Source organism: Homalodisca vitripennis, chromosome X, assembly GCF_021130785.1.
Source record: "Homalodisca vitripennis isolate AUS2020 chromosome X, UT_GWSS_2.1, whole genome shotgun sequence".
Classification (NCBI taxonomy): domain Eukaryota; kingdom Metazoa; phylum Arthropoda; class Insecta; order Hemiptera; family Cicadellidae; genus Homalodisca; species Homalodisca vitripennis.
In genome coordinates, this window is record NC_060215.1 from 143,453,295 (window position 1) to 143,466,556 (window position 13,262).

General features: G+C 31.5%; 1 protein-coding gene across 1 annotated transcript in view; it reads right to left on the reverse strand.

The window, feature by feature from the left end:
• Window positions 1-462: 462 nt before the first annotated feature.
• LOC124369963 (nipped-B-like protein) overlaps window positions 463-13,262 on the reverse strand; it is a 93,819-nt gene continuing 81,019 nt past the window's right edge. Inside the window, 8 exon segments of the mRNA XM_046828192.1 lie at window positions 463-8,094; window positions 8,990-9,163; window positions 9,485-9,659; window positions 10,662-10,885; window positions 11,200-11,346; window positions 11,731-12,039; window positions 12,801-12,991; window positions 13,189-13,255. Of these exon segments, the coding sequence (XP_046684148.1) occupies window positions 7,888-8,094; window positions 8,990-9,163; window positions 9,485-9,659; window positions 10,662-10,885; window positions 11,200-11,346; window positions 11,731-12,039; window positions 12,801-12,991; window positions 13,189-13,255 (1,494 nt within the window). The 3' untranslated portion in view covers window positions 463-7,887.

The following is a 13,262-nucleotide window of genomic DNA, read 5'->3' on the forward strand; positions in this document are numbered from 1 at the left end:
TGTACTGTTCTCAAAGAATATGTCATTAAAGTATATTGTCTATTTCAATGTTTTTCAAATTAACCTCTAGACTGTATTATTATATAAAGGAAGATAGCCAGTGTTACATTTTCGGACTACTCTAAATTTATTTTCTGTTAACTGAGATATTGAGCAAATTATAAAATTTTGACGAGCAAGCCACTGTGGTCTTCATGATGCACAGAAGTTGAAAAATTACCTCGTGACAAAGACAAATAAAAATATATGTATACGGCTGTATTTTAGTAGCCCATGTGTGAAAACACAACTACAAAAGATTGTATGAGGTGAAAAGAGCAAAATTGATGACTTATATTATTTCAATTAAATATCACAGTATCTCATTCTGTCTTCCTAAATGGTTTCATAACACTTGTCTCAAATGTGAAAATACCACATCGGTTGGCAGAGTAAGGATGAAGGACAAAAGGAACAAGAGAATTCAACTGTCGCTTAGTCCTTTTAATTGGCAGGTATAAATAACTGAATAAACAACTATTCAAAACTATGAATTTAAATATAGTGTCAATTGAAATCTATATTTATATTTTAGATATAGAGTAAATTACACTTTACATTTACATACCATCTTCAAAATACAAAATATTAGATATGTTACAATAAAAAAGGTGAGAATAGACATTACATGGTTAAATGAATATTTTATTTTCTCACTTGACAACATTATACACAATATACAAATCAATATAAAAGAAAACCTGTCAGGAACGATTGAAAACACAGTATTTGGTTTTGAACTGAAATAAGAAATTCAATGGAACTACGATTTTCTGAGATGAACTTGATGATTGATTTTATAATAAATAAAGTACAAATGAAACATCGTAAAGACCTTATATACATATATGAAATATAAACTGATGTTGACATTGTTGTAATGAAATACTAATAGAGACAAAATTTCAATCATTTAACAAACTCCATTAACAAGGGAAACAATATGCGTTATAGCAAAAATTTTCTAATTTTGTTATGTTTGAACTATAAACACTTCAAATTTGGTTAATAGTTAATTTGAGTAATGTAAGATGTAAAAGTACAGTATTTGTATTGAAAGTACTGTTCATTAAGACATAATCAAATTCATCATATCTTTTACATAAAATCAGATTCTTATTTTTAAATTCAATACTAAGCATAAACAATTGAATACAATGTCCCAATTTTGTGTTTAAAAATAAAAATGCATTATGCCATGGTTTTGTTTAATGTTTTATACTTGAGGCAAACATGATATTTATGTTGTTCCCTTTTGTTACTGGGCTCATGAATTTGATTGAAACACAATAGCATCAATTTAACTTTATCCATTGGGTGTAAATTTGAGTAAATTATTATGTTCATTTCAATAACTTACTAAACAATATAAAAAAATAACAATTTGTGGAGTAATATAAAAATGCCCACAGAATAATAAGAAACAATAAGATTTATAACAATTATGTTTAATGTAAAACTACTGAGCCATTTCTTGACAGAATTCTGAAAAAGCTACCACAAAACGTATATTATGTAAATTAAACATTTTGTACATACATCGATGGCTATCTCTCAGATTATTGGTTATGAAGAGAAATAAAATTACTTGCACAAATCGATTGATGCAATATAAAATAAAAAACCCATACGAATATACGAGTCTTAAGTTTGAAAACATGTTCTTGCATTGTTTCAAGACAGGAGGGTGGTTACAAACACGGACTGCAATAAATTCTGTGTCAAAGTTTAGCTCAACACTTTCACGTGCAAGAGTCATACCAACTAGCCACAGAAAACTATAGCTTAGTAGAAACGCAATCTATGATTGAAATTAAAAAAGTAACATCACATTAAAATTATACAATTGATATTCCTGTACTAATTTCTTATCATAACAGTTATGCCTGATAACATACCATGGTTGGACTGACTAAAACTACAAATAAATGGAAATAAAAGTATTTTGACTAAACATAAAAACACTTATAAATATTTTGCATTCGACGCAACAGGGCTAATTTGGATATTTGTATTTAATGTTTAAAGACAACATAAGTTTCCAACATTTCAGTTCTCGACATATTATTAGAATACTACTGCACGAATAAGAGAATACAACCATTTGTGAACCTGAAACTGATATAACAAAGCTTGAACAAATCCTGATAATACCCTCCCCCTTCATTAATTAGCTTTTAACATTAAAAGGTCTTTTTATACTTTTGAGGCAAGCACAGTTAAATTTATCAACAGTTACAACTGAGATAAAAATAATTTTATTTTAAAATATTGTTAGATTTTTATGTAGGTTTCGAACCAATTTGAGTCTACTCATATTTTAGAAACATTTGAATTACCATTGCTGCATGGTATATGCTATTTACATGTACGCATTGAAAAAAAATATTCTAATGACGGTTCATTGAAAACTCACTTTTCCTTGCATATTTTATACAAAGAGGTTGATATATCCATCTTTAACAATGCACTATTTACAATCAGACTGGAATCACAATTATTTTATGTTCTTGACCGTCTTCTTACAGTAAGTTCTTAAGTTAGCAACTGCATGTTCCTAGTTCTTATGGATGTAACAAAATAATCAATCTATAACTGGTTATATTGAGTGCACCGTCCCTCATAACATAAACAAAACATAATATTTACTAACATAATGCCTAGAACGTAAAACCTAACAAAAAATTTAGGGCATTAGTCTCACAAACTAAACATATTGTGGTATTAAGCATAATCAACTTGGATTTAAGCTACGTCAAGATATGGAAAAACCAGCCTTTCCGAGCAAATAGATTATTATTTAATTTTGGACAGTTTTAAATAACACAATTTTAAAACGGAGAGTGATATTTATTAATTAATTTTTGTTTACCTCCTTTTGATTGGCTTAACTTAAATACCAAGTTTTAAGTTATTTATATTACCTATTTTTGAGATGTGATAAACAAAATTTCCTGATGTCACATAAGTCAACGATAATATTTCATCGGACGATAGGTCTTTTAATGAATACCTAGTCTATACAATAAAACATGACCTTGATAGGAAATCTGCTGCAAATAAAAAAACTAGTTAAAGCTATAAAAAATGCTAAATCTAAATCTAAGCTGATGGACAACACATTATGAACATTTATTATAAAATCAGTTTCAGGAAAACCGTTTACTTTTATTTCTTAAGTGGCAAGTATTTTATACAATTTTGAAATCCCTTAACAACGCACATGTTTTTAACTCAAAAGAATACTAGAATTCTCTTTTTTAATAAAAATACAGGTAATAATGGATTTCACCTTTTTCATATGAACCAGGTTTCCCATCAACATTATAACAAAACTCCTAGGTTTGTAGCAGTAGTTCATAGTACATGAAATATTAATCTAAAGTAGCAGTTTTTGTGATAAAAAAATTGTTTGATATTTTGGAAACCAAGCAACTTATAATAAGGTCCTGTTTTTTTATTTGGACTAGTCCTTTGATTTGTCACACCTTGCACCGTTATAATTGACTCATGGGACACCCTGTATAAAATAGATTTTTAGATCATGGTAGTTTTGGATCCTCGGAGCTGATCATAGAAAAATTTCAATTAAATATACCTAAAAGCCGACATGTTGACAAATTCATACACAGCGTTATAAAATTCAGCTGCGTGACCATTTCATGTAAAAAAACTCCTAAAGATTTGAGGAAAATAAGTGAGTTCTGTTATTGTGAATCAGTATCTTATATAAACTGAATTTTAACATAGCTTAGATTCAAATTAATTATGATTAATTCCTAAATATGTTTAGTTTGTATCTTACAAATCTGATGTTCAACATTTTATTAATATAATATAATTAACAATAAACTTTACCAGTTACTTATTTTCTTAAAACACTGAACATAAAGGTAATGAGTTTTTATTTGAGTAAAAAACATTATGTTACTATTATAAGTCTATTTTATTAAATAAAATTCCATGTAAATTTATACGAATGTAAAAACAACTAAATCTTAGTATTAGTCGAGTATTATAGTTTTGATAGGCAGAGTTTAAAAATTTCAAATGTATAATTTGAAGAAAATTTTACCATCATAAAATTGTGGAACGTAATTTTGTCAGGTATATTTAAATAACCTGTAAATATGATCTTGAGATAACCTACAAAATTGTGGTTGTACTAATAAATTTGAACAATTTAATCTTTACACGTAAGAAGAAGATACTTTAACAACATTAACATAAGTAATGATTATGTTTGAGGTTTCTTCACTTTAATTATGTTTTTAAGTCAGTCAAAACATAAATTATTGGCAGAATTACAATACATATAACAATAATTTTAATGAATATTTCAATATCTTAAAATTATATACAATCATAGTTTCCTGTAATATTATGTGTGAGATTTTAATTGCAGTACTATGAAACACGTCACAGATTTCAACCAAATTACTACAAGTAGGGGTGGGTCGATTCTGATACTCAGTACTTAGCGATACCCCGATACTTAGCAGTATCAAAATATCATTTATACAGCTGCTCTTTAAACTAGATTCCGATACCAATATTTTTAAGCATTAAATTACACAATCAAGAGACAATCAACAAAAGTGCTTAACATAAGTTTGGATATTCACAATATTTTATTTATATCTCTTTATTCTGTAAAAAAGTTAAGTATTTAAAACACTGAATATCCTGCAGTCGTTTATAACGCACTTGTTTACAGTCTCAGACCCATTCAAGTAGAATCAATACTTTTCATATTGAAAGAGAAGAAAATAAAAATTTATTTCACTCCCATTTTGTAATAAAAACTTTAATACGTAAAACTACAATTCCAACGGTTATAGAGTTATACAAATCAAATGATTAGGATGTGAGTTACAAGAAAGCATAATTTTAAAGGTTAGAAAAATTTGGCTATAAATAATTATTATCTTCAAGGGTCTTTTTATTTTATTGTCTAGTTTCTTTTTACTATACCACAACTAATAATTACAGTTGTAATACTCACAATAAGTAACTATAGTTATTTATAATATAACATTATAATTCTGATAATAAACTACATTTACTAACAAACACATTTTATCGTAAATCGTCATCTGTTTAACCATAAAATCGCGGATCATAAGCGAGTGTTCCATTTTGTATTTACTATTTTAGTTTCATGCTCCAATTATAATGATGGTTCGGTTTATAAAAGTTTCTAGTGTGTTATTGTTTGTAGCTACATTTTTCGACAGAAACAATCCTGGTGGCTAGATAATATCAACTCAAAATATGAACTTAGTTCCCAATTACAAAAACATAGGAACCGGTATCGAATTCAAAATTAAGACCACAATATTGGTATCGGAATCAAATTTTGTTTGGTACCAACCAAGCATTTAAAAATATTATTGACCTGAAACTAACAACATTACTGAGGACTTGGTTATTTTAAAATTTTATTGTTTTCTAATACAGGCCTTGACCTTGATCTTTACTTGTATACAATGTTTGGATGGAGAAGGTAACAAAAACACAAAAGTATTACATAAAATGTACTAATTACAACAATTTGAATTTTGAAAACTGCATTTGTTTTAGTTGTAGTAATAAAATTCAAAATTTTTATCAGCAATACTTTAAAATATAAAAAAGTGGTAAAAACTAATGGACTAAAATAATTAAAAAAAATACTAAACTGTTTGTGGAAATAGTACATCCACATACCTTAAAACAATTTGTCAGAGAGCCTCAAAAATTTGTAAGATCTTTAGATCGTAAATTGATTATACGTCCCTGTAATATACAGTAAAAAAATTTATCACAATTAGAAAAAAATTCTCAAATGTTTTGGTATAGTTAATATTTTTAAAATTCTTTCTAAAAAGTATATTAAAATTCAACAATTATTTTTTGAGTAACCTGTTGAAACACATCAATGTTATAGTTTTTAACTTGGCGAAACTTGTGTTACAGTTCAGACGAAACGGTTTATGGCACATGTTACAAAACCGACACTGTGCTAGTTCAGGAAGGCAGTCACTGAGTTACATGCATATTTTAATTATTGCTCTCCATTCAAAAACTTGACAAGAAAATGCCAACCGTGAAACATAATTGTGGTACCAGTTGAGAGATAAAAACCATTATTATGCATAATATTACACAAGCAACAGAAGAAGGAAAACAAAATTATTATGACTCTTCTAATGAAACTGTACACAATATACATGCTTTAAAAAAAATCTAAATTATGGATGTATTTAGATTACAAAACAATCACTCTATTTTTGTTTATATAAAGTTGAAGGCCCCTATAAACAACATAAATTGTGCATTGTCTCTATTCTACAATTCTTGGGACAAGATCAAATAAAAGAAAACAGCAATTATTGTGATAGAAATTCTTTAAAACCTATTCAAATGAATACGAATATCACCTCAATTTGTTACGAGCCAAAAATTACATGTTCTTTGGTTATTGAAGACAATACTGTACCTTACTGACCAAAATTGTTTAGCCATAATGCACTTTGAACTAAAATCTATGTGTTTTAAAAATTACAGTACACACTTGGGAGACAGGTGGTTACCAGAACTTAAATTGTAACAAAACTACAGTACAAAAATACCAAATAAATACTTTATTTGAGAAGTTGTGTTGAGTTTTATTTAAACATGTTTCAAGTTCTCGGCCTGTAGAAAAATTATTAATATGTGAATGCCGACTTCATCTCGCACCTGAGATAGAACACAGTTTTCATATACTAAACATTTACTTGTGAAAGTCTTATAATTTAAAGTAGCTAAGCTTAGTCTAGTATAAACACATTCAGGATTGATGAAACGGAATTACTGGGTAAATAAATGGGTGTAAATACATTAAAAGTTTGTGTAAACTTAATACTTAGGGTAACTACCCAACCAAATCATTATGCATGTAAAATTGTTATTTATAGCTGAAAAACTATCAGAATACATTATTTCAAAATTGAAACTACATTAAATAGAAAATAAAATGTTCCCTCAGTCACTAAATTAACTCAAAATTACATTTTCCTGATTAAATAGAGCTCTGGGCCAGAAAGGTTATTTTGACTTACAATGTTTAAGAATCAATTGTTCCATATCAAGTGTATTATGTTTTTAATTGAAAGCCACATGGAAAAAGTGTTGCTGCAAATACATTATTTTAAAAAACAAACAGTACTAACATAAAAATTGGCAATGAAAAGTGCTAATGCAAACATTTTTCTAACAATTTCAACGAGTATTACATCTCATTAAAACTTAACATACACTAGATAAGGGGAAACATAAAATGTTTTTTATTACGTTAATAAGATAAATTACAGAAATTCATCAAACTATTCGATTTGTTCACGTAGAAAATGAAAGGAAAGACAAACTGAAAGCCACAATACATATGACTCGATTATGTATTGAGATTTCAACCGATTTACCAAAACAACAGTATAAATAAATAATGTACAGTAAGAAAAAATATTAACATCTCAGTAAAATACAGACACATATTTCTCCAAATGTATTAACCCAAAATATACAAATATTAATTTATTTATCGTGTAACCTTTTAAAGTTAGTTTAGGTAATTAAAATTTCTTTGGAGACCCGATGTATGAAAATACTAAATTAGCTCTATAGAATGAGGTCTGAACCCCTCAGAGACGAGTTTACAAAATAATTAACAAGTATAACACAAAATACCCTTCCCGTACAACTAACTGGGTGAGGGCTAGCTAAGGTAGTCCACTCACGACGGTACGATACGATCGTAACGTTTGTGCTGAAGTATCGTTAACCATTGCACCACTATTACTTTACACGCCACACTGGAATGTGTTGTTAAACTAAGAAATCAGGGTCACTATAGTCGTTATCACTTTCATCGTCCGAACTTCTTAGTTTCGCCTTCTTCCTCTTGTGGTGGTGCTTTTTATGGCGTTCAGTCTTGCGGGCCTTATGGGAGCGATGGTGGTGAACATGTTTTCCATCCGGAGGCTTCGGCGGCACGATAGTCAATTTTGGTACCCGAGGCGGTGGGGCTGGTTCCTGTAACAATACTCAAATTGTACTCAGTGTCAATACATACTTCTAGAACAATACTAAACAAAAGGTGATACTTAGCAATTTGTAAATGTGAGGGTGCAAGAACTTATTGATGGACAGATTTACTTACTCAACACTACTACTGCAGCTAATTTATAGGAATAGGCTTGGCATACTAATTAAAGACATCATATGATGGCCGGGGTTAAAAGGGTTTGTTTGAGTTTGTTTGTCAACCTATGTGATTGTCCCTCAGTAATTATGGATGACGGTGATCTTTGTGTCAGGTTGAAGATTAATGAACATGTCCAATCCTTCAGCTCGCTTAATGGCCTTCGCTATTTTTCCGATAAGCTTCTCAGGCCACCATGTGTGGACCAACTGTATTCTATCAATCGATCAATTAATTAATTCTTATCCAGGTGTGACTGGAAAGTGCTACAATCTTTCCGCCAAATACGAAACAAAATTTATATTTTACTATTTGCTCACATACCTCAGTAAATATCGCTAGAGGTGTTTCTCTAACCTAGTGCCGGTGGCCAAGGTAGCTGCTTTAGCGTATTCTATCAATTTATTAAAATACTACCCAATGCATTTGTTGGAGCCAAACATCAAAAAACATGGAAAGTAGTTTATAATTTGTTGATTTTAAAGACCAACATAGGATTGATTGTATTTTTATATTGCAAATAAAAATATTTTTAAGAGAGGTGAAAACCATAGTTTAAACTACATACTACTAACATGGCGCACCAAGCCGAGAGAAAAACTAGCCGAGAATTACTCTGTTTCATTCCAGCTGAATGAAATTTCATTATGGGCCACGCTTAGTATCATATTTTTTATAAACGAACATGTGAGTTATGGCAAAGCGGTGTCGATAATTAAGACTTACAGCAGGTGGAGGTAGTTGTGCAGTTTCACCCACCCTGTCGTCCACAGGTGCTGATGAGGAGCTCTGGGATACGTCCTGAGCCGACCTGGTCGACTGTGACTGGGACTTGGACGGTGAGCTGGCATCGTCCTCATCCGACTCATCAGGATCCAGATTCATTATTAGGTGCTTAAACTACAAAATAAACATAATCCCATTTGTAAAGATTGATTGCAATGCAATTACATTATTTGTAAGGACTGCTGAGGTAGAGATCTATTGACAACAAATTTATTTACATATTTGATACATAATTACACAAAAACATTTGAAATTATATAATTTCAAATGTTAAAATGTATAATAATGATATGTAACAATCTGAAAATAAAAACAAATGTTACTTAAAGTTTTTAGCAATTTTTAAAGTTTGTACACTTGCATTATGTTATTTTAAAGTATATTTTCACAATTGGAGCAAAAGAAATCTTAAAATAAGCAAAAGTATTTACTAACCTCTAAATATTCTGATAGCAAGGCTCTTTTGGCATTTTCGTCTAACGTTGCCGATGGGGTGCCCTGTTTGATTTTCTGCAAGGTCGCCTTTGGGTTAAATTTTGAATTACTTTTCCTGTTCACAGCTTTCTCGTAGACTTTAGCTGTTTCCGACGGGGAGTACTGAGTGATTTTGCTATAAAACAAAAAATAATTGTTATTATTTTACATCATATTTAAGAGAATTTACTAACAATCTACTTTGGATTATCTGAGGTGGAGGATGAGGTACACAATAGTTAGTTGTAGGTTAACCTTTCAACCGCCTCAACCTTAGTAAGACCACCAGAGATGTAGAGGGTTCAGGTACATTCTCCGAGTGCATGTCAACTTTGTCAGCTGGTCTGCAGAGGGTTAACTGTGTCGTATTTAAATCTAAGTTATCAATACCTTTTTATGATTAGTCTTGATTATATGCCTATCTCATTAGTAATCAAACTAAGGGGTTGTTAACCAACTTTTTCTGTTTCCACTTGTTTCTGTATGCGGTCATTTATTATAGTTTTCAGATACATACTTTATCCTGATAAATAACGCATTCAGAACTAGTCAGATACGAGGAATGTTATACATTGGTTTTTACAATTTACATTCTTATCTCGGCTATAAAATCACATCTGGACCATAGAGGAAAGACAAAGCAAACTGGAAATTGAGTTTATGTCAAATAAAAACCCGATATCGATATATCGAATCTGATGTCGATAGGCACAGCAATGGCCTAAATGACACAAACATTGTATAGTATTTGTTCACATACAAAATAATAATAAAATATAATCTCCAAATAGGTTTGTTAAGCAGAAACACATTGCTTTACAACCTATTCATAACATTTATTTTTGATGATAAAACCTATTTTGTATAAAAAAAAAAACAAACTAAAACTAAAAGGTTATTTTCTAAATGGTTTTGAAAATTAAATTTCATAAATTAACGTAACACTAAGTCTGTTCTACAGAAAAGCAACTGTATTTCCCACTATTCCAGATTATTGGTTTGAACAGCAATGGCTATAGGTATTCCATATGACCATAGTTTTAGAGCCACGTCCATTGTCATTGTAACAATCTGGATAATTGTGAGACGATAATAACTAGTAGACATCATATAGTAGTATAATAGGGTAGGTATTTACCTGTCATTGAAGCCGTAGAGAGTCTTAAGGTGCTGCTTGAGAACGAGAAGCAGTAAGCAGCCCTGGGACGCGGTCAGACACTCCTGAAGAGTGCTTGCGTCCTCAGGCACCCGACCCAGCAAGGCGTCCTCGTCCTCATCTTCCTCTTCATCTATAATGGGGATGGGTTGTCCGGTGGTAGGATCTATCTGGGGGGCTGGTGCATTCGGATTGGGTAGTAGTGCCTAAACATGCACAGAACTGACGTTACTGGACAACTACAACCGCTTACAGTACTGACTCAACTACTGTAAGTCATCAGATGTTTCAATTTTCTTCTAACAGAATTTTTATTGTTATTACGCATTTTCACCTTTACATCTTACGAACTTCAGTGATTGCAGCAATAAATTCCAACAAGTCTAATCTGGTTTATCTTGTTGGAATATAACGATTTTCTCATCATTGAAATCTCTGATACTTCTATGTTCAGAGTCACTTTCCATTTGACAAACAGTACAATATTATCAGACTTAAGCAATCTAGATTACGTACGTACCTCACGAAAGGATTGCAGAAGATTTGTGCCCGTGACGGAAATCATGATGTCAATGTGGTGAATTATAAACAGCGGTTCATCTTGCACTTGGTATGGAAAGTATGCCATGTTGTCGGCCAGGAACAACATTTGTGACAAACTTGTTTTCTGGAACAATTAAAATTAATTTTAATTTAAATACAAAACACAGATTTCAAATTTCACAACATTTTCAGGAGCTAGTGTTAAACAATTTAGTTTGTAAAACTATAATTGCACTAACACTTGATTAGAGCAAATGTTGTTGTAAAACGTGTAAGTAAGAAAACAAAAACAAATTAATGTCTTAGACAGTGCCTGAATATGAAATTGAGGTACTTTATATATTTTTTTTTTGTTGGCTAAAAATCACTGACCAAACTTAGCTGCGTTAAATTGAACCATAAAAATACTGACATTTAATTCTCTCTATTAGACGCAATGTTTCCTTAAAACTGATCTTATCAATTGCACTGTCATTTGATTCTGAAAAAAATTACATTGAGTACCTACCACTTGTTCATCAAACTGCTTGAGGATTGAAAGCACAAGTGCACGACGTTGCTGTTTGGTGCGCAGGATGGAATAGAGAAAACCGTTAAGGGCGCCAGGCAGCTCTCCTTCTTTAGTACGGAAACCCCTGACTGCATCCGAGCTAACTTGCAAGATCTGCTGCAGCTTGTATGACAGTCGGATACCGGTCTGTGCCTTCATGTGGATGAATCCAGGATACTTCTTTTCTATTTCTTGCAGCTGCTTATCTGCGCTGCCGCTGACCATACGCTCCTCGTCTGTGCTCATGCAGATCAGGTAGGGGACAATCTGGAATAGAGATCACCTCATCACACTCAAGCACTCTGCAGTGGGTATGATAGACCATCTAACGTCTGATCAAAAAGTTTAAATCCCTCATTGTAATTCAGAAACTCATCAGTGGAGCTAGAGTGGCATGAAAAGTTAGCTTGTTTATTTCTGCATTTAGATATATAAAGCAAATAATTACAAAAATATAACATCCAGTTTTTATGTTGGTAACAACAATAGTGGTTTTTGGCGTTTTTCTCCCACACTGCAACTGAAAACTCATAACTCAAAAACTGGTCATAGATTGCGACAAAATTTGTAAACAATGTAGTTACAAGTGTACTGTTTTTGACTATGTAATTTTAGAATTTAGTTGTTATTAAATTACCATGTTTTTTTTATTCTTGACCGGGTGGTTAGAATAATTCAGCACTCTAGGGAGAGTAATTTTGTAAACCACTGTTTAAAACATTAAATTTGTTACATTAGTTTAACTGAGCAGATATATGATAAAGAACAAAACCTCTCTAATTCAAGTGTAAAGTGTTGCAAGATGTTAAAGACGATCCTAAGAAGAGGAGATTTTGACATTCGTAAACTTTTTAAGAAAAATGGTACACACATACAAAAAAAAAAAAAAAAAAAACTCTTACACTGATCTTTATTAAGGCACTATTTTAGCCTATTGTAGTGGGATAAGCTAGACAAACAGATCAGAGAACGTGGAGGTTGTTTTCTTGGGTCCCAACACACCCAGCATAGTAAGCTGCTACACCTACCTGGACAGGATGAACCAGACCCTGGGAGAGGATCAGCTGGATGACTCGCAGAGCTGCCTGCCTGACACCAACATCAGGGTGCAGGAAGGCCTCCAGGATTTCCTTCAGGTACAGCTGTATCACAGTGCTTGCCATGCCAGACGACACATCTCCCATCTCCTTCAGGTTTTCTTGTTTGGACAGCTTGGCCCCTGTTATATTTGAATTCCACATATATTACTATCCACCGTGTGTGTAACTGTAATGGATGTACAGCTAAAACTTAACTACATTAGATGATCAATGTTAAAAACAATCACTTGAATTATTGACAAAGAAAATAATGCATTCCCCATTTTGGGAAAAGTTTTAATTGTATTTATAAAACTGAGACTAGATAGTATCTTACACTCTTGGTCTTGTTTGATCATGCGCCTCTCTTCTTCCTGCAGATATTGTTCGATGTTGCTCAGAACCTGTGAA